We start from the raw sequence: 22,537 nt of genomic DNA, 5'->3' as shown, positions 1-22,537 counted from the left end.
TGTCAGTCTGACCTGGGTGCTGGCAAAGGCTATGGAGCAGATCGTCTTGAGTGCCATCACACAGCACGTACAGGATAACCAGGTGATCAGGCCCAGTCAGCAGAGGTTTATGAAAGGCAGGTCCCACTTCACTAACCTGATCTCCTTCTGTGACAAGGTGACCCACTTAACGGATGAGGGAAAAGCTGTGGATGTTGTCTACCTGGACTTGAGCAAAGCTTTTGATGCCATTGCCCACAGCATTCTCCTGGAGAAACTGGATGCTTACGGCCTGGATGGGCATACGCTTTGCTGGGTAAAAAACTGGCAGGGTGGCCGGGCCCAAAGAATTGTGGTGAATGGAGTTAACATCTGGTTGGTGGCCGGTCACAAGTGGTGTTCCCCAGGGCTCAGTACTGGGTCCAGTTGTCTTTAATCTCTTTATCAATGATCTGGACGAGGGGATCGAGTGCACCCTCAGTAAGTTTGCAGATGACACCAAGTTGGGTGGCCACTGGTGAGGCCGCACCTTGAGTACTGGTTTCAGTTTTGGGCCCCTCACTACAAGAAGGACATTGAGGTGCTGGAGCGTGTCCAAAGAAGGGCAGTGAAGCTGGTGAAGGGTCTAGAGAGCAAGTCTGATGAGGAGCAGCTGAGGGAACTGGGCTTTTTTAGTCTGGAGAAAAGGAGGCTGAGGGGAGACCTCATCACTCTCTACAACTACCTGAAAGGAGGTTGTAGCCAGGTGGGTGTTGGTCTCTTTTCCCAAGTAACAAGTGATAGGATGAGAGGAAATGGCCTCAAGTTGTGCCAGGGGAGGTTTAGATTGGAGATTAGGAAAAATTTCTTCACTGAAAGGGTTGTCAATCACTGGAACAGGCTGTCCAGGGAAGTGGTTGAGTCACCATCCCTGGAGGTATCTAAAAGAAGACGTGTAGATGTGGCATGTAGGGACATGGTTTAGTGGTGGACTTGGCAGTGCTGGGTTAACGGTTGGACTTAAAGGTCTTTTCCAACCTAAATGATTCTATGATTCTATGTGATAACATAAAGTGCTATGACAGTGGTCTCCATCCAACAAAGAGGGAAATGTGATGTTACTTTTTTCTCAAGAAGCAGTCAATACATGAGGGCTGACTCATCAATCAGTTTCTTACCTTTTGGATAAGTGCTCAATAATGTGGTGAGAATTTTTCTCAAGTCATCAGACCATATTGGGAAATGTGGTCTCCAACCCCCAGTGGTGTCTTAGACCTTGGAACATGGCCCCAGTCCTCCCTGGTCTTTCCACAGACTCAGCAAGAAGGTACCAGATATAGTCCAGTTGAGGCCAGCCTCAGAGAGATCATCTCAGATCTGTTGGTGTTGGGTTCAGGAGACTTCCCTTGCCATGATGTGGTACAGTGCCTACTGGACTGGTTTCTGGATAATGCCCTCTCTAGATAAAGCCTCTTTCTCTGCCTTTGTTGGAAGGTCTGTTCAAATAGAAACAATTCCATGAAATATCTTCATGCTCAAGGAGAGGAGATGAGGTTCCTGTCCTGAAGTCTGCATTTTTACAGGATATGATTCCTGTTAAAACTCAGTTATGCGTTTGGACAGAGTCCAGGCTATTTTAAGATTCACACCCATCACTTTTCAGTGCTAAGTCTGCAAGGTTATGAAGATGTCCCATTTTCTCTTGACTGCTATTATGCCTTAGAGCGATACTTGTTTGAGTCCTGGTGATGCTCTCACTGTTGCACCTTTCTGTGGAATATCTTTTATCATGACCATTACATTGACAAACCAGATGGATTGGAGGAATATAGGTGTTTGTGCAGGTGCCCTTCAGGCAGTCATTTTCCCTGATGAGTATACAGACCTATGATATAGGCCTATATCGTAGTCAAATCAGAAGAGATAGTCAGATGAACTGTGGCTGAAAGAAAGTAAAGGAGTAGAAAGTGTGCGTTGTCGTTATGTTGATAACAGAAGAAATGGAACAAATGTTTGCATGTACAGCTGACTGCTGTCTGAGTTCCAGTGCAGAAGCTATGTGCGGTAGGTTCTGGTAATATATTGAAAAGAATTAAGGTATTGTAACTAAAGACAAGTTATTTACCTTAGTATGTTTTATCATGGAATATAAACTTGAGGAGTTCCACCATTAACGTTAGCCTAAGGACTTTGTGTCTTTTATTCTTGCTATTTGCATCTTTTGTATTTTGCACTATCTATAGAACTTGCAGTGTGTCAACAATTGAAGTTTCTGTCTTGTCTCAGCCTAAAGAGACTGTGGTGTCCCGCTGGCGTGCTGACCCATGGGCCCGGGGATCGTACTCCTATGTAGCAGCTGGATCTTCTGGAAATGACTATGATTTGATGGCTCAGCCAATTACTCCAGGGCCTGCCATTCCAGGTGCTCCTCAGGTGAGAGATGTCTCAATTCTTTTTAGAAGAACCTCAAAACAGGATGATTTTTGTAAGTAATTTGCATGCATCTCTAAACACAAGTTTAGATAACTTGCATCTTCTGATGAATGATTAGAACGTGTAAAATAATTCAGTTTTCCATCCATGAATTCTGCCTTCCCAGGTTTGGTGTCATTTGTTTACTAGAAAAAGAGTGGTTTTATTCAGAAAGTCAATTTGGTAATATCTGAACAGAGCATTATAGTACACCTTTATTGTGTTTCATATTCCATATTTATGTTTTCCATCACCATATTTAAGAGAGTTGTAGCGATTTGAAAGAGGATGAAGGCCAGATTGAGAGGAACAGGAATCAAAAGTCTCTCCCAAATTGGGAGTAAATACGATGAAACCATGTCATCCTCTGTTCATTTTGAGATGATGAAGTTCTGAAAGCAGTAGGCATTCTGAAAGCACTAGCAGAGAAGGATGTATGGTTTTGGTTTTACTTAGGTTCTTTTTCTAGTGATACCAGTCATTGATAAACATATAGCTATGGATAAAATGATTCTCTGCAGAGTATGATACATGAAAGTCTGTTTTTCTCCTACTTTTTATGACACTGTCAATAGTTGTTTTAGGTCTCAATTTAAAGACAAACTGCTAATTTAAGTAAATTGCTGAAGTTTTTGTTTGCTTACTCTGCTAGATTTAAGTCCCAGGATCAGAAACCATTATTCTTAAACATGTTTTAATAGTTTGGCTGTAGAGTTGTAGATACAACATTCAAAGGCTTTTTTGGTGTACAGTTGGGGACGTTAGTCTCCCCTGCTTATCTGTTTCTGAAATTACTGTTTTTCAAGTAAAGCTTTATTATCTTTGTATCAAAGCAAAGGTATTGGCAAATAATTGGAAAATATTCTGTCATATTACAGTCATTACAAACATGAAACCCTCCTGTGAAATGAAAGTTGTATATAAAGATTTTCTTGGTAATTTGTAGGACAGTTTAAAATATTTTTAATATAGACTATTTTATATGCACCACTTTCATGTTGATGGAGACTGTGGTGTGATGAGGACTTTTAACATTCTTAAAGTATCTGTTTGCTGCAGAATCTGAAAGAACATGAACAAGCCTTAACAGTGTTCTCTGTTCCCCTCAGCCTATTCCTCGCCTGTTTTTTGCGGGAGAGCATACAATTCGCAACTACCCTGCAACTGTTCATGGTGCTTTACTGAGTGGACTGAGAGAAGCTGGTCGCATTGCAGACCAATTTCTTGGAGCCATGTATACTTTGCCTCGCCAGCCGACACCTGGGGTTCCCCCACAACAAGCTACCAGCATGTAAGAAAAGTAGAAGGTATCAGGAGTGACAAGACCACAGTGCTGCTGTTGTGGACTCTGGGATGAAGATAATGATGTAGTCTCTAACAGTATCTGCTGAAAGGACTCAGCCATGAGTTACTGTATACTACTTCCATTAGAATGGCCTTACAAAAACTTACCTAACCTGTGGCTTGACATCCTTTTACAAAATCTCTTACAGCTATTTGAAGTGTCAGTGTACACAGAATCCTTTACTAACAAGCTGGTTGGGGACTTTTTTGACTCTGCAGATACTTACTGAAAGCCAAGCTTATAGCTGGAGATTTTTGTTGGTTTTGTTTGGGTTTTTTTTTTCTACGTATATATGTATTTATAATTTGGTAATTGCACAAGGCCTTCTAGAAGCTGGTTGCTACGAATAGTAGCTTAGTGTAGAATTTATTTAAACTTTGTTGGTTTTTTAATTGTTTTGTTTTGAAGAATATTATTTTTGACCAATTCTATTCTTATCTGCCATTTGAGAATTTGGTGCAACTGTTTCCCTACCAGTAACAGCAAACCACACCTGTCCAACATGGCCCATTGGCTGCTGCATCCTATGCATCCTGTTTTAGAAAGAAAGCTGGTATTACTAAGAATGTGCTAAGCATACTTTTTAATTAAATACTTTAGACAAAAGGAATCATCAGAATTGGATATTTGTAAGTTAAAAACTAGAAAAATTACTTGTATTTGTTTATATAGAAACAGAGTTCCCTAGACAGTAAGTTAGCTGAAGGATCTAATCTCTTGACTTCTGCACGCTGCAGATAGGCACTCTGTCTACCTGTGGATTTCATTTCTGCTAGGGTGATGAGATGATGTTGCAGCTGTAATTGTTATGCTTCTGAAAATCACTTTGATTTGGCTGCTTTTCCAAATATTTTTCTTCTCATTAATGCAGTGCATAGAGCCTTTCTTTCATTGCACAGAGCAGTCTTATTTAAACATTTAAGTCCTTTTTACCTCTCCTCCTTTCCTCATTTAATATTAGACTTTTCTTATTTCTTCCAACTTTTCTCATCCTCCTCCTTTCTACAGTTTTTCTGTCTCATCTAACCATGGTCTCTGTTCATACTGTTTTTTCTACTTTTCATTTTTTCTGTTCTCACTCTCTCTGACCCCATGTCTGTACATGTGCAGTCTGTCCCAACTTCCTGCTGTCCTTGCACCTTCTGCTCTGCTAGAGGACCAGTACCTCCTCTTGTTCCATGCTCATCCCTCTACAAATACATTGCCCACACTTCTTCCTGAAGAAAATACACACACAAACACAACTGCAGCCCTTACTTCATAAAATCATAGAATGGTTTGAGTTGGAAGGGACCTCAAAGATCATCTGGTTCCAACCCCCCCACTGCAGGCAGGGACACCCTCCACTAGCCCAGGTTGCCCAAAGCCCCATCCAACCTGGCCTTGAACACTGCCAGGGATCCAGGGGCATCCACAATCTCTCTGGGCAACCTGTGCCAGGGCCTCACCACCCTCACAGGGAAGAATGTCTTCCTAATATGTAATCTAAATCTACCCTCTTCTAGTTTAAAGCCATTACCCCTTGTGCCGTCACTACAGTCCCTCTCCAGCTTTCCTGTAGCCTCTTTAGGTACTGGAAGGCTGCAATTAGGTCTCCCCAGAGCCTTCTCCAGACTGAACAACCCCAGCTCTCTCAGCCTGTCCTCATAGTCCATAGGTGCTCCAGCCCTCTGATCATCTTCGTGGCCTCCTCTGGACTTGCTCCAACAGCTCAATGTCTTGCCTGTACTGGGGCCCCCAGAGCTGGAGGCAGTACTGCAGAGGGGTCTCACCAGAGTGGAGTAGAGGGGCAGAATCATCTCCCTTGACCTGCTGGTCACACTTAATGCAGCCCAGATATGGTTGGCTTTCTGGGCTGCAAGTGCACATTGCCGGATCATGTTGAGCTTTTCGTCAATCAATACCCCAAAGTCCTTCTCCTCAGGGCTACTTGTTTATAGCTGCATTGTCTTTGGCCACAGACTCTCCCTCTTCTATCATCATTACTGTTCTTGTGTCGCCTTCTTAGTAGCTGGAGATAATTCTTCTTTCTGACTGTGTCTGTTATGTTCTGGTTGCTTTCTCATTTGATGTTGAAGTCTGTGAGGGAGTATCTCCATAGGCAGTCTTTCTGACAAGCTATGAGAAAGGCGGGGGGGACACGATGGCTCTGATGTGGCAGGGGTAATAGTCTGTGAGGGGGCACAGACTTGAGGTGTCAAGGACTAAGCCCACTTGAAGTGGCTGGATTTGGTGCCATGGGGGACCCTCTATCCTGAACCTCTGTCTAAATCAGCACTACCTTCTCCATATCTCTGACTTTGCAAATGTTATTGCTACTTGAACCCTTTATTGAAAGGGCTCCTCAGCAACACTACTCATCCTTGCTTTCCCTTCTAGGAGACAAGACAGACTTTATGATGGTTGGTCAGAAAACTGCCACTGAAGTGGGGCAGAGGTTGGAAGTCCAGCAAGGCATGGGGGAGGGATGTCCAGGGGGTGACTGAGAGTAGAGAGTAATTTGAGACTGAAGACTCTCTGCCTTATGTTCACTTAAAAGCCTATCAGCACCGCTACCCAGAGAAAACCTGTTCCAGGATGAGAGGTGTTACAGGCCTTTAAAATCCACCAACAGCTGATCTAGTCTCCTGGTTAGTCTGACTGAAGATGGGAAAAGGATCTGAGAAATTGGGGTGCTATGTTCTGTAACCAGGCTTCCAGCCTCTGTGGGGTGGTTTGCTATTGGGCTTAGTGACAGTGCTGTCTCTCACCATGAAGACTGTCATCCCACTTTCTCTAGCAAAGTGTCAAAAACTCAGAAAAGCACTTCTGGCCCACCGGAAAATAAAATAGTCCTCAACTTAATGTAGCCAAATGGTGTCTTTTCCAGAAAAATATCAAGCCACTTCTGCATCAGCCTATTAATGTTATTTTCAGCTGCTTTGTTTGTTCTGATTGAGACTTAGTAGATTATTCAGCAGGCTAATTCTGTCAAACCACACAGTAATTTGTCAAAGACATTAAAATGTAGACAAACTTCCTTTTGCACATTGCCGTTGGTTTGACTGAGCGGGGCTAATCTTTCACCAGACTGTCCTGTTTTCCCTTTTCAAAAAGACATCTGTAAACTATGGTGACCACTGAAATAAGAAGGTGGAGATGAAGCCCTGGATGTTCCCACCCTTTTTGAAAGTGTGCAAGGAGATGGCAGGTGTTAGCTGATGGTGGTGATGGGCATGAGCAAAGGAATGGGAATGCCAGGAGGAGACAAGGAGGCCCTGTGACTTGATGTAGCTGGTTTGTTGCTTTCAGTCTTCACTGGAAGATAAAGACCATGATCTGTGATATGCTGCACCCTGCCCTGGGGACTCTGGACCTATTCCTCAGCCAGTCTGTGCTAACAAGCCCTAGTAGGTATTAGAGAGTGAACACTTCAGAGTACTTTCAGCTCTTAGGGGTTTGAGGCTCAGCAAAGACACAGATATGGCTGTGCAGCTAGTTGCTGGGCACCTCAGAGCTGCTGTGCTGCAGCTCCTGTCCTGCATGGCCTGGTTCCTTGTGGTCAGTAGCACTGGTTGTACCCTAAGCAGAGGGGAGCAGTGGTTGGGTGAAGGTGAAAGACTGCTCCCTTTGTTCTGGTTGTATCCTGTGGAATTGCTGGGATGGAGGGTGGAGCTTGGTGGGAAGCACTATCACCCCAAGGCCAGCTGGAGCTTGCAGATCTGGAAAAGGTGGCCCGAGCACATAGTGATGAGTCAACTTAGTGTTGGGGTTCAGCTCTGCCAGGCTACATGGTGAAATTTTCAACAACTGTCCAGGTGCAGGATGGTCTCGTACTCTTTGCAGCAGTTACCAGTGTGTGATACTCCTTGAGCAGGTATTTTCCCAGCACTTAGCAGCTCTTGCCCTGCTGCTTCTGTCATCCCAGGAGTGCCTTCTGCTGTGCTTCAGATGGTAGCTCTGAGTCCAGACTTATCAGTGTAAGTGTTTAGGAGCATATTGCTCTCTGCTCCCTGTGCCAGGGTCTGTTAGATGGACCTTTGGTCTGACCCATAATGGCTCGTCCTGTTTAAGTGCTGCCTGTGCAGTCTTCCTACCACTGTGACCTACTGAGGAGGAGATGGCATTGTAACTAAATGGGTCACCAGGCCCTCTTCATCTCAGCATCCTTCCTCATGGTGTCACCATTTTTCCACGGCTGCTATTTGCTTGACCTAACTTCCCTGTAGGGATTGCATTGTCTGTTTCAGCAGCTTGTGGATGACCTTTATCACAGATTTGAAGATGCTGGACATAGTTAAAAAAAATTGTGATCAAGTCTGGATGCACCCTCTGTAGCATACCTTCCACCTTTCCACTTTCTCAGGGACTTGCCACTTCTTACTCTGCTCCATGGGTAGATTAATTACATTTCTGACAACAAAACTGATTGGTGCCCATTTTGGAAAGAAAAATGTTCTTCCCTAGTTGGACCTCCCTTTCTGTACTGAAGATGAAGGACCACAGTAATCTGCCATGGGGTTCTGAATCCTGAGCGAATCCATGCGTTCCCTAGTCATTGTGATTTCGGATGGGGTGAATCTGCAGGAAGATTTGCATTTCTCAGTTCTCCAGAAGCTTGTGGTTTTTGTCAGGTGCTAGCATCCACTAGCATCCTAACTACTGTTAGGTCCAGGTTTTTGTGTTGTCTTTGTATGGAATTGAGATTATTTGCTATGGTCCTGCCTGTAGTGGAAATTAATTGCAAAACATGGGTTCTCCCTGTTTTGTTACCTTAGTAATTGACTAGATCATAAACCTAGAGGAACAACCTCACTGGGATGCTTCAGTTTCTTTTTTTATTATGAATCTTTTCATCTAAGTCTCTTGCTATATTTCTAAAAAAATTCAACTGAGAGTGCAAGGTGCTCCGAGTTCATCTTGTAGTCTTTAAGCCATGAAGAGGCTCCATAAAGTGAGGCGACTAAACTTATTTTATTTGTATACTTCAGGTTCTTTTTAAAGATGGCAATAATTCCATGAGTTACTTCTCCCAAAAATCTTTACCAAAAGAGAATTAGATGCCATGGGCTGGTTTGGTTTCAAGTTTGTTACTTTTACCCATGATTTTTTGCAATTTCCAATGTATCTGATTTCTAAAGGTGCAATTTTTTGTTCATTTGGAAGGAATATTGAAATTTACAGGAAATGCTTACACTGACATTCTTTCTCAAAGCACACAGATATTACAGAACCATTGGCATGCTTCCAGACCTTATGCTCTGGGTGTTACCAGCATCAGCTGGATAAATACCAAAAAAACACCACAAGAAGTCACCTTCAGAAGGTCAGTGGAGAGTGAAAGCATCCCTTTAATTACTTGTGCATATCAGTCATGGAATGTGCCTTATCCAAAGAACAAATTGTCTTAAAATTAGGAGGTTTTCCCAGCTTTGCCAATTTGTCTGCTAAAACCTGCTGCTCCTCTAGTCTGTTGACTTGTATTAGCAAAGTACCTACAAGGTTTGTGGAGTCTGTCTGTTACTTCCAGGTGCTAATAGGCATCCAGTCAACATGATGTTTAGAAGTTCCCTAGAAAACATCAATCACAGAGGCTGAGAAATGTAATAAAATATCCAATGGAAGTATTCACATCAGGAATGTAGCCCAGGCTTCACAGTCCTACACTTCCCTGTACAGCTTCATCACATTCTTACATCTACACATAGATACGGGGCAGAGTAACTGACCAAATTCTCTATCACGTGGTTCTTCCCCCTCTTCAGCCAACCAAAGACTGTGGTGACGTGGTACTGGGAGCCACATGAAATCATGGGGTCACATGAAGTGTGACCGTGCCTCAAAGAAACACAAAGCAGATGCATACTTTCACTTTGGCTGTAGGTTCAACCTTTCTTTGTCTTGTCTGATGAATCAGTAAGGAAGGCTGGCATCTAGACTGACCTTGCTATACAATGGTATTATCAATGTGCCTGTTCTTGCAGTGATGAACTCAGAATAATTTTTGTGGTTTCTCATGTAAATATCGTCTGGTTTAGTACATGCTTCATAAAATAACAAGCAAAAAAGTAGCAGCAGGATGACTTGTTCACAAGCATCCCAAAGTGCTACTGAGCTGAAGAAATCACTTGTCATGTTCATGCTATATCAAAGTTTTAGAGGTGGACTCAGCTGCACAAGTAAGTGCAAGCTTCAGACCACTGCCAAATAAAAGATATGCAAAGACATTTCATCGAAGATTTTGCAGAAAGAATTGATAATGTTTGAAATACCTACTTCGGGTGGGGTTCATCTTGCCTAACCCTTTACATTTGCTCTGCACTAGTTGTCTAGACTCCCTCCAGCAACACTTCTCTAGAGAAACTCATTATGTCTCTGTCCAAATAGTTTCAGGACCTTTGAGTCTGTTAATTAGGCCTTGAGTTCCAGTAATGCAGGACCTGCATCCACATCTTTCTTACTGGTATGTGGCCAAATCTGCCACACTCACAGACCTCAGGTATTATTAGTTATATACCGTCAGCTCAAGGACTTTCTGGAGATGGTTTCCATTTACCACTTTCATGTTCCGGACCCAGCTCACAGCTTTCCACTCTCACGGAAACTGCTTTGGATATATCCTATGCTTGGGGATCTGCTGGCTCCTGAGGCCAAAAGTTTGGATCTCTGTTTTATTAAATTGTTTGTTGGTCCCCATCAATGTAGTGTTAATTACACCTCTCCATGAAGGGACTTACGCTCACTGTTTTTCTGTTCTCTCTTCTAGACACTGCACCCCAGTAACTTTAAGCCTATTTCACTTAAATGAGAATAGATTACCTGGTTTTTTTAGACGTCATGCTTAAAAGAAGAAATATCTTGACCTGCCAACCCAGCCTGGATGATAAAGTATCTTTTCCACCTATGGGTTTGTGTCTTTCAGAAGCTCCTGAATGCATTTACCTTGTTTGTGGAGAGGTTGTAGGTATGTGTCTCTCTGCAAAGACCATCCATTTGCATAACCACTGTTTTTAGCTTTTAGTTATCTGAGTGCAGTCCCTGGCTATAAGCACCTCATGGCAGTGTGCTGTAATCCCTGATAGTGGTGCTCAGTGTGTCCATCCTTCCACACAGCTTCTGCAGCATTCTCTCTTCATACCTGCACCAGGTGCTGCTCCTCTGCTTCAGCATCCGGTAATCAGTGCTAGATTTTGCAAATGGTGAAATTGCTGTTTGCTTTGCTTCCAAGCCACCCCTGGGTAGCTGCATCTATGTGGAATTGTGGTTGAAGTTACCCAAGCTTAGAATAGACACAGGGACCACAACCACCTGAAAATGGAAATTAATTACCTAGGTGCTGTATGACATATGTACTCCACATACCCAATACTTACCCTTCTTCATAGTCCCACATACTTTTTTTTTTTTCAGATTTTTTTTTTTGCTAAGTCTTGTGTGCTCATGGCTTAACACATGAGGAGGTTCAAGTCTCAGCCATGATCCACTGTTACAGGACAGAAATGTTTCCAATCTCAAGTTCTTGGGCAGAGTTAAAACTGATGTTTGGACAACGTATTCCTGTCCTTAATAGCTTCTCCTCACTCACAAATCTTATCTTCACTTCTAAATAAATATGTAAAGCTTGTCAAACTGCTCAATTTGAAGGCTTTTTCCTGAGTCACTGAGGATACCTCAGCTTGGTGGTCTCAGGTAAGCGTGAAAAAATATTACTACAACTAGCAATGTATGTATCAGACTACTGAATTCCTGTTCAGCAACAGAAGCCGATTCTTTCTGTAGCTGTCAATGATGGAGGATGTAATTTACAATTCAGTGTGACTGGAGTAGTCAATGTACTCCGTTTGTCTTTGTTAACCCTGACGCCCTACCTGACCTTTCATATGTCCCCGTTAGCCTAGAGGGGCCGGGAATCTCACCATCTCCTCAGTACGCTATGCAGTATGCTCCTGCTGTGCCTCAGTGTGCTGTTTGGTTTGGGTCAGCACAGGAGGGAACGTGCTTTTTTGAGTGGGTAAGGAGTGGATAAGGATTTAGAATGTTATTTACCTAGGCTTCAGGGTGTTCTGGTGGGTACGATCCACCCAGCATTTCCTTGTAGTTGGAAGTGTGAAGAGTTTGAGTACTGCATCTGTTTTCAGAAGCAGCTGAGATGATGTAGCTTTTGAAGAAAACAAGATTCCCAAGTATTGGCAACTCATCATATTTCTGGAGGTAGCTGGTCCATTTGAGGAGACAGGATAGCCAAGCTGCTCCTGAAGGGAGGTCCTGGAATCTGGCCTGGGATGGGGAGGTCTGCAGCTGGTAAGATCTTGCTGGGCCTGAAGGCAGCTGGAAAAACTCTAGCTGAGAACACTGAGCTAGCGTAGATGTTTCACGAAGGAAACAGAAAGGGATGATCTTGTCCTAGCCTTCACCTCCCTCTGGTTGTCATGTTCAGCCTACTTGGTTTTATTTCATTGTTTACCCTGTACAATCTCAGCTTTGGATGCACCACAGGAGCATCCTGGATGGGAGCTTGAAGTTAATGGCTTCTACTTTATGGCTAATCCAGGTCTAGTTCTGTCATGGCTAGGATGTTGGTTTATTCTCCATGGCACCATAACTGGGGTGATTAGCCCCAAGTATGCAGAGGCATTACCCGCAGTGCTCCAGAGAAGTGAGGGCAGTGCTGGGCCCCAGTCGGGTTCAGTAAGAGTTAATGTCCGATGTCTTACTGACAGCCAGCGATGGGGCTTCCTGTGCAGAAGGAAACAGCTTGTGCTCCCAATACCATGGTGGTTTTTAAAGAAGATAAGAGGAGTCCTGGGTAAGGACGAAGCATTGGACTGGCCCTAGGGAGGCAGTTTGTCTGGGGGGGCGGGGCTGGAGGGAAATGTTTGCCTTCGTGTTTGTGGTGTGGGGAGGCGACGGGGTCACAGTCTGTGAATAGGAGCCACGTGATGCATCTTGGCCTTGAAGTCCTGAGAGGCTTGGAACCGAGCTAGTGCAGATGAGTCCAGGGAGGTCTTGGACTAAGTTAGATGATTCTTTTCCCAGCTGAGCTCTGCAATGGCAAAGCCTCAGTCTCAGACTCCTACTCACTTATTTCCTCTTGATCCAGCTGCATTCTTGCTTGTGCCACGACTGCTTCAGCAGGAGGGTGCCATCCACCCTGCTTCCCCCCCTCAACTCTAACAGATACTGGCTTGAATCCTCAGCAAACAGAATGAACGGAAACGTTCTTTTTCCTGTGGTGTCTAGGCCACCAAATGATACAACATACAACCACTTTATCTGGTGGTGTTTTTGAAGGGCAATAGCTGTGGCTTCTGTGCCTGACTTCGTGCCATCTGGGTGCTTGGACAGTGTGTAACAGGGATGTCTTTGGAGACTGACGGGTCTACAGATCCTTAAACTTTGTTTCCACAATCTGATGACAGCTACAGAGAATTCCATTTCAAGTTGAATGCAGAGAACTTCAAAACAATTGTTTATGTCCATCTGTGCAAATGCTAAATGCAAGGAACTAATTCTGGGTTTCAGATGCCTTGGATTAAACAGCATGTTACTAAAAACATTAACAAGGATAAGCACACCAGGAAGCTGATGGAAGGCTGTTGGTGGGAACATGAGTAGCTGGGTAACAGGCAAGTCACGTGCCCTGTGCCCATGAAGTGATGCTGCACGCTAAAGGCAGAGATCAGTGGACCTGGCTCCAGAGCTGGGTGGGTGTTCTTAGGACTGTTTTTCCGCTTGGAGTGGTGGTAATTGTGGTAAGCAGATCAGTTTGTAAGGTCAGGAAACACAGTTAAGGGGAGCTGTCGGCTATCTCTGTAGCTTGGGTAAATACTGCTCTGGATGTGATGCCAGAGGTAAAATGAAAGATGGTACTTAAACCTCTGTGAGTGGCTGATCAGGAACCCATGGGAGGAGGAGCAATGCTTAATCTGGGCATAGGCAGCATACGTGATCTGGCTCAAAATCTCACCAATAAAGATGATTTAGAGCAGCAACCTTCTCACAGGTACAATTAAAGCAGAAAGCTTCACAGCTGGAGTAATAAAAGTACACTTGTTTGTAGGCAACATAAGGACTACTTATAACCACCAAAGCAAGTAGATGTGACTGATCAAAAAGAACAAAGCTTCCAAAGAAAAGAGTGAAATTTCATGGTTAAGCAGCAATGCTATGGCCGTTAGTCCAGTACATGTACTATAATGTCCTCACGTAGGAGTGATGAGCCTGGCCTTGATTCACAAACAAGAAAAGAACCACCCTGTGCTATGTGCTTAAGGTGTTGGCAAGGGACAGACTTAGAGCAGATGTGGAAGCTATGGACAGTATCTCCTCACTTACATGTTTACAGATCTCTGCTGTCCTTAGCAAGCCAGACACAGCAGCATTTGTGTTGTAGCTGCAGTAATGGTTAAGAGGGGAAGAACCACTTCTTTAATGATGTTCAACAGCTGCCTATGTGAACTGCGATAAAAAGATGTCTCAAGCCAAGCCAAAAGTTAGTTTTCTTAGACAAATATTTAACAGACGGAATGTTTGTAGGACTTCACCTCTAGTTAATGAGCTCTACCCAGGGAGTAGGAGCTGAAGTGAGAGCTATGGATAGCTCCTGAAGTGTCAGTCAATACCAATAACCCACTTAACAGAGCTTCTGGAAATGTTTCCAGTTTTGCAGTCAAATAGAATAAACCAGATGTAAGGAAAAGAGCTTTGTCTAACAAATGTGGTACCAGCCCTGGGTCCCTTACAAATCAACGTACTTCTCTCCAAATGATGTGATTATAGTCACAGGGGCTGGTCCTGCATGTGATCGGTGCCTACGTATTGCAAAAAGTTAGGAACTGTAAAGGAGAATTTGCCACTTGTACTGACCTCTGTAGCTTCCAGCTTCTTCCAGGAGATGGCCCGTGGATCTTGGTTCCATTACAATCTATACTGGCTGAGTGATGGAAATCTAATGAAGTGGTGGCTCGTTTCCCTTGGAAAAGGAACGCCCTTCCTCCAACCTGCTCTCAGCAATGCCAAGTCCAGGTCATCCAGTCTAAATGGAGAGTGGCTGTGTTCAACTTGATTTGCCAGGTATCTGTCCATGCCTTAAATGCAGCCTAGGAATGGATGTACGAGATCTGCCTGGATACAGGCAAAAAACTGTGAAAAGGTAGTCAGACTCAACACTAACACATGGTGCTGCAAACTGGAGCTGCCGCAGCACTTCACCAAAGGGCATCAGTACCTCTGAGTAATGGACGTTGTGCAGGGATTCAGCTGGAGCTATAAATACCACATCACAAACATGTAGAAAGAGAAGAGTTTTTATTGGTTATATACTGTAGAGCTGACAGTGTTCGAGTCAGGAGAGACATGCAGTTAAAGTGTGTGTTTACATTTGGCATGCAGACTAAGAGCACTGTGTAACTGGAAGGAGGTGAGCACCATCTGTATCCACTGCATGGACAGCCTGGGGAGGAAAGAGCCGGCCTCCCTTTATTGAGCATGCTGAGACAGGGAGAGTTTTGTAAGGGTGAAACAGTGCTGATAGCTCTACTGGACATAAAGTTTGTTTTAGGGAAACAGGTAATACTGTAACCCTGGAAAATTTGCTTAACTTGGATGAATCTGTGATTATGAAAAGATTTCTTGTGTTATTTGTCTTCTAACTAAACTGCCCCAGCCCAAATATATGTCTGCAAATACAAAAAAATAGATTTATTCTCTTAAAAATACATTCCATGCAGCCTGGAGTACTGCTTCCCCAAGGCAGGAGCCTGCACTGCATGCTGGGCAGCCTAGGAAGATGATCCTTTGGGTCCTTAGGTTACTGACCATCAGAGGCATCTGCAAACAATGGCTTCATGTTTTATCACATACAGAGCAATCCACTGGAGGCTGGCCTTGGAGCAGTGCTTTGACCACTCCGGTGGTGTGCAAGGGTGGCAGAGATGAGGTCTACTATATTAGAGATGACACGGATGTGACTATTGCTTCGATCTGTAGCTAGGAAATTGCTCAAGTGTCTCTTGAAGCACCAAGGTGTGCCGCCCTGCCTTGTGCTTCCTGCCCTTTTCTTTTCCTGGAGATACTGGCTGCAGGACCGCAGGCCTCCCCTGATCTGTGTTTAGAGAGCTGCAGTTTGACAATGCGTAGCACTGCTGGTTGCACTGCAAAGCCATCACCCCCCACACCCCCCCCCCCACCCCCCACCCCCCACCCCTGCTACCTGAGCAGCTGGAGAGGCGTTGCTCTGCACGCTGCAGTGGTGTTTCTAGACACAAAGCAAGCCACTCTGTAAAGCAGCGAGCTGCTGGCCCCTCAGGCTGGTGCCAGCTGTTCTGGGGAAAGCCGCTGGCTCTCCAAAAGGGACCAGTGTCTCCATTTCCTTGGGAGAAGCGAGCACTGACACACTTCCTCTGTACAGCAAGTACATTTACAACTTTGGAATTACCCGAGTGCTTGATGTGCAGCCTTGTAGCATTATCAAGCCCACTGAAAAGCCTGTTCTATTTATATGCAAAAATTACAAATACTTCTTCAGTGATGGCAATATTTACACATATACTCTATTTTACAGCTGTTCAAAAAAGTGTGCAATTTGAGTAAAACACATTGTGTTTCCTGAAGTCATTGCTATAAGTTTAATAATACAATCAGCTCCTATTGCACTCATGATTAGAGGGCATGGCCCCTTTCAATTTTAAGGAGGGTTTTCTTTCTCAGATTTAATCTCGGTTGTAGCAAATACAACCCAGTCTACAGTTACTGAGTGACATCTGTGTTCATTATTTACAAGCAGCGAGACTGAGTCTAGAGCAAGAGTTCAAGGTATGTGCTGTAAAATATTGAATGAACAACCAAGGCAGCCAGAGAAAGGAGAGATGTCACCTCTGAGAAGCACCTGAGGAGAGCAGCCAGTGCCAGAAGAGCTGCATTGCTGGGTCAGTAGCTGTGGCTCCTGCTGTGTGCTGTGAGCAGGCCAAGCAGCAGGGTGAAGCCTTCTGGTTGCCTGTGGCTAAGGAAAAGCCTGGTCCTGGCTGACAGAAGGGGAAAACCAACAGCTATTGCTGCTGGTGGTTTTTCCCTTGCACTTCAGGCATGGGGTTGTTATTAGGGTGAGCTGTGGGGTTAAAAAGCTGATAGGTAAGTCAGAGTTTTGTGGGTAGGTACAGGGAAGCCTGCGTTAACCCAGCACGTCGTGTCATAGGGATGCAGAGCTTTCCTGGTCAGGATTGAAACCAATTCCCTTGGAAGGAGCTTTGGAAGCACCCTGCTAAGCTGGATCCATGCCAAGAACATGAGGAGGAGAGGGCTGGTGGATGCCTATGGGCACCCGAGTGTCCTGTGGGATGTGGACCACTGTCCTGCAGCAGGATGGGACTCATCACTGGGAGAAAAGCCATAGAGTCACTGCTCAAAGCGATCCTTGTCCTCTTCAGTGCATATGTGTTGTTCGGCTGTTTGTAAAACTAAGCTGTAAGTCCTGGGCAGCAGTGACACGGGGCAGGGAGGAGGTTCTTCTAAATACGCTGCTTCTCTGTGAGACTGAACTGCAATGCCAAGCAGGTCGTCAGCAGCAGTTCTTCCACGGTGACTGTAACTGGCTATGTATTATACAGCTGGAGACCTGCTTAGCAGCAGGTTTGGGAATGTAAATGATGGTAATTACTGTGACGTCTGAAGAGGCAGGTACATGCTAAGCTGCTTCCAAGATGCAAACTCCCAGGTTCAGCAAGCAGCTACTGCAGGAGGCATTTGGGCTGCTCACTGCAGAGCAGCTGCACTGGCTGGGGGGGTGGGGGGGGGGGGTGTTGCAGCAGTATCTCCCATGCAACAGATGGAAGAGGACCTGAAGCAGCATATTTAGCTTTGCAAGGAACTGTTTTCTTTAACATGAAAAATAAGGGACAAAGAGTCAGAATTAGCGTGCTGAGGCTGGAAAGCAAGCTTGCACAATGAGGCAAGGGAAGCTGATTCCATTCAAGCAATTGATCTCAGTAATGTCTTGTACATGATGGTGGTGATGATCCTGCCATACAGTTAACCTCTGAGCAAAGCACGGTGCTCAGGATGGATATTGCAATTTCACAGATTTGTTAAAATAAAATCCACTGTGGTTTCAGATTGCATAATATGCACTCATTTTCAATAATTCCTGATAAACATAGAGCAGGGTGAGGCATTTCAGAAATCTGAATTTAACTTCCGAATTTCAGTTTCTTTCACTTTTAATTTGGATTTTGAGTTTAAAATTTTTTCCCATTATACTTGATGATATATTTATACCATTCTCTACTAGGACTGCTATGTCATGAGATGGTAAGAGATAGCAGTTGATATAATTTATTTTAATATAATTTAATCTTAAGATTATGAAAGCTGCCACTTAGTACTAGTTTAAAAGCATTACCTTTTTGTCTTGTTATGCAACTTGACACATATATGTAATGAAATACAAAAGAATAAAATGAAGGGTTAAAAATATAAATTTGGGAAACCATCTAAAAATTGCAAAAGGAAACACTTTTTTCCAAAAATAATTTTCCCCTTCCTCTAAACAACCTTTATTTAAAAAAAAAGAATCATGTCAGTGAAACACTTTCCTTTTCATATAAATGTTTTCATAGATACTTTCCAACCAGCTTTTTTTTTTTTTTTTTTGATTCATTTGCCTCTCAGAATTGAGGCATAAAATTCCAATGGACAGGGAGGAGATACGGCATATAGATGTGCATGTATGGATAGTCACACACACACCACACACACACTCTGCTGTAGTAGCTGCTCATCTGGTAGGTGAGATGTGGGAATGAGTGTGGGGTGCAACTCAGACGTGGGAGTTGCTGAGTTGCAGCTGTTCCTGCAGCACCTCCAAAACAGGTAAAGGACCTTTTCCCTGCTGCAGCATTGTCCTTATTCCTCTGCAGAGAGGGGTGTCTGTTTCCAACAGGCAGAAGAAAGCACTGGGGGAGATCAGTGGTGTTCATGTACAGGACAGGAAAACTGTGTGCCAGCCCTGCAGTTGGGTGGTGGGATTTAAAGAAGGACTGGCGGAGCTTCAACTGTGTGAGCCAGATGCAATCACCTTGCTCAGTGCAGATGCTGCTCCAACACCTGAGCACCTCTTGGAGCTGTGGGGGCGGTGCGTCGCGCAACAGTGATGCCATCTGCACTGGGTGGCCTGTGGGCACTGACAGGGTAATGTATCTCTGTATCTCTGACCACACCTGGGTCCCAGACATGGTGGATGGGGTGGTCCTGAAGAGGGGCACAGACTTAGGCTGCCTAGGTAGCCATACTGGAGCTCAGCTTAGGGTTGAACCCTGCTGCGTCCACCCTGTTTTTGGAAGGAACAAGGACATTCTACTTGTCTGCGAGGAAAACCACTTGTTTCTTTTTTTTCCCTTAGAGCTCAACTGCTGAGAATGAGCAGCAGAGTTGTTGCCTTCAGAGCATGATGGACATTAAGCTTCAGGTAAAAAAGCACCCAAGTCCAAGTGAGGAGGAACTTTCACTGCTGTGTGAACTGCTGTTGCTTTGGCTCAGAACATGACTCCTTGGTGCAAGATCTCAGCTGGTGATGAGCAGGTCATGCAAAGCTTGTTGCAGAGGCTGACAGCAATAGGGAAGAAACTGCTTCTTAACAACATTTTCTGCTCTCCTGTCCTCCTAATGTATAAAGCAACCAATGGAGAATGGTTTCCTCCTGCCTAGACATAGAGGATGCTGGGAACACAGGTATTGAGGTGACCACAATCCAAGCCAATATTAGGAGAAAGCAAGCTCTCCCTAGGAACTGAAAGCTTTCAGTTGTGGAGCCGTGTAGGACAGCTGTCATGGGCTGGTGGCCCATAGTCACAGGGATACTTCTGGAATCTTGTCTAAATGCAAGTGAATAACACGAAGTTCTCTCTTGTCCAGGGAGTACCGTCGTTCAGAGTGGCTATGCAGTCAAGCTTTCCATATGGAGACAGACCTATCATCCTGTGGAGGAGATTAAGGTTGCAGATACAGAGATAAGTGGGAGTCCCCTGAGCAAAGTCTCTGCAGCTGTCTCTTCGGCAATGAAGAAAATGAATTCACTGGTAAAGCTCCTGTACCTTGCAAATCGCATTAGAAAACTGGTTTCAGGCTAGCTAAAGCCTCTGGAGAGGTTACAAACAGGTGTAACGCCCATGAGCTTGGTAGTATCCTGCCTCTTGCTCCACTGTGCAGTGTGTTTATTGAGTGGAAAGGAATACAACTCATCTCCGAGATGTTGTCCGGCAGGCACGGGAAGCACCCTGTAAGAGATGACCCCACAGCATCACAGACTGGCCAGGACCTGCAGCTGCCTCTGGCAGCATTTTTGCTCTGGGGAAGAGTATCGTGATTGCCCTTTAGGTAGCCATCCCAAAGCCCATCAGGATCCTAGCCTGATGGTGGGGCAGGGGAGGGCAGTGGCCATATCAGTTTGGAAGATACAGGGTCTGTCAGTGTTTACAGTGGATTAAGGCCAAAGCAGAATGACCCGGCCTTGCCCCAGACAGGCAGGACCTGTTACCTTTTTTTATGCTGTAGCATACCCAGAACCCACTTCCACACCCAGCATATAGATGTGGCAAGTGAGATGCACAACACTTGACAGCACAGAGGAGATGGAGCTGATCTAATGTGCTAATCTCCGTGTGCAATGTATTCAGGCTCCTGTTACAGTTGGTGGAGGTCTGGGCAATACAGCAGATCCAAATGATGGCGTGTATGTTATGGGAATCTGATGTTACCCAAGTTTTTATTTGCTCTTGACCCACTCTGTGCAGACAAAAGCAGCACAGTCTCAGGTACAGGAGCCTGCATCTGGCCAGATAAATGTCACTGTGGGTGACACCTCTTAGTGACCACACAGAGCATTGCTGTGGAGTCCCCTTCCTCAGCTACCAACAGGGACATTGTCAGTTCACTACCCTCTACTCCAAACATTACCTATCTCTAAATACCAGTCTGCAAAGCTCAGCTGGGACTATGTCCCTCCGGGCTCTTAATTTTGTGCAACTTCACCAAGAGGTATGATTATGTAGGGCTCTCAGCTGCCTCGCTGCAGTCCTGCTGCTATCCCATCAAGACTCAGCAACTCCTGTGCACGGCCAGTAAGATACACTGATGACAGGTTTGAGGTCTTAAGATATTTCCTGCTGTGGGTGATCCATAAAGGGAAAGATGCATGTTGCTCTGGGCAGCTGCACAGGCAAAGAGGGAATGCCAGGAGGAAAAAAAGTCTTCTGTACAGGCATAAGTATGGCTGTGCACCTAGGAATTAAAGGTTGCCTGGACTCCTGCCTCCTCTGAAGGGGGCCCCCTGTGAAGAGGCTGGAATACATTTTTTTATATTTCAGGCAGTAAGTCATGGGCCATGTGGGCCATTTTTCACTTCTTTGTGTGTCCAGAAAGATGTGTTTTAGGATGCAGAGCATCAGGTATGTAGCAGCAAACAGGCACCCTAGTAGTACAGCAGCCAGCTGAAGCAGGAAAGTCAGGGGCTCTGTTTTTGTCTCTCCAATGTTTTTTCCATCCCTGATTGTCCAATGTGTGCCAGGGGATGGCTAGATGCAGTCCCTTTATTCCCTGGAGAATGTTTTTAGCCATAAAGCTAGCTGAAACAAGTTTAGAACAAAAAATAAGGTAGTACTTTTTTCACTGGTATAGACAAGCAGTAGAATAATTTACCAAGGCAATACAGTAGACACTCCACCTCTGGGCAGTGCTAGTTTAAGACTGGATTTCTCCTAAAAGGTTTACATTCATTTGGACAAGTTCTCTGAGTTATGTTACTAGGACATCAGTTCAGATATTGGCTTCTTGCCTTGCAACTCTCTTTTCTGGATAGTCCTTGAACTCACATACCTGCTCCTCTGCTTGGAGACCCAGCGGCGTGTGGGGGTTGGACTCAGGGTCCTGCAGCTCCATCTTAGTGGCTGGCCTTTTCCCTGGTGTGTCAATCTGTGAGAGGTACTCAGAAGAGCCATATAGTTTTCTTCTAGAACTGGGCACAAAATCTTTGCTTTCATCCTGTGCAAAGGAAAATAAAGAGAGTTGGGATTTGGGGACTACAAAGGGGTCTGGGTTTTTGATCCTGGGTTTGCAGTGCAAGGTGCTAGTTTGAGTCCATTTTGCGAGGGCCACCAGGCCAGCCCTGGCATGTCCTCACTTATGTGCTATTTCACAAAGATTTTTTTTTTTTTTTAAACCATCCAGTAATTTAACCCAAGTTATGGGTGCAGAGTCTTCTGTTCAACTGAGTGACCTGTGCACAAATCTGTGCTCAGCCTGCGTGACTCGCTGGGCCCAGAGTGCTTGTATCTACGAGGGACTACTGGCAGCAGAAAATCCCGCAGTGTAGTGACTGAAGCAGTTTCATAAAAATATTAACTCTGAGTTTTAATTACCACAGATGGGAGTGCTCGCAACCGTTTTCTTGGCAATGAGGATGTGACGTGGCAGTGTCCTACACTGTTTTTCTGCTATAGGCATCTAAATGGCACTTTTAAACTCACTGCAGAGACATTTATGGAATCATACCCTGGGATTCAGACACCTACGGTCTGCCTTAGGGCTGGTTGGGGGACCCGTGTCTTACTGAGGCTGCACCCTGCTGTGAGTTGCTAGGGTGAGGAGTCCGTGTCACCCTCCAGCTCCCTGGAAAGATGGCAGTGCTTTTGCAGTTGCTGTCGCTGGCTGGAGACCCTCCTTATCTGCAAGTTCCAGTACACTGTAAAGCACCATTATGTCAACATCAGAAACAAAACAAATCATTACAATGTC

General features: G+C 44.8%; 2 protein-coding genes across 10 annotated transcripts in view; one reads left to right on the top strand and one right to left on the bottom strand.

Annotated features, from left to right (window-relative positions):
• The window catches only part of KDM1A (lysine demethylase 1A), a 57,622-nt gene extending 46,050 nt beyond the window's left edge, over positions 1–11,572 (top strand). For all 3 annotated transcript variants that reach the window (XM_054802414.1, XM_054802415.1, XM_054802413.1), the window contains 2 exons: positions 2,245–2,391; positions 3,540–11,572. In XM_054802414.1, coding sequence (XP_054658389.1) covers positions 2,245–2,391; positions 3,540–3,725 — 333 coding nt within the window. In that variant the 3' untranslated portion in view covers positions 3,726–11,572. The remainder of the gene's footprint in view (positions 1–2,244; positions 2,392–3,539) is intronic.
• Positions 1–22,537, bottom strand: part of LUZP1 (leucine zipper protein 1) — a 79,494-nt gene that overhangs the window by 17,873 nt on the left and 39,084 nt on the right. For 4 of the 7 annotated variants that reach the window (XM_054802406.1, XM_054802405.1, XM_054802408.1 and 1 more), the window contains one exon: positions 15,047–21,784. In XM_054802406.1, the coding sequence (XP_054658381.1) occupies positions 21,560–21,784 (225 nt within the window). In that variant the 3' untranslated portion in view covers positions 15,047–21,559. Of the gene's footprint in view, positions 1–15,046; positions 21,785–22,537 lie in introns of those variants that run through there. The other 3 variants (XM_054802410.1, XM_054802409.1, XM_054802412.1) reach the window with 3 other exon arrangements.

The sequence above is a fragment of the Grus americana genome, chromosome 23, assembly GCF_028858705.1.
Source record: "Grus americana isolate bGruAme1 chromosome 23, bGruAme1.mat, whole genome shotgun sequence".
Taxonomy (NCBI): domain Eukaryota; kingdom Metazoa; phylum Chordata; class Aves; order Gruiformes; family Gruidae; genus Grus; species Grus americana.
Note: the sequence above shows the minus strand (reverse complement) of the source record. Positions and strands in the feature narration are given on the sequence as shown.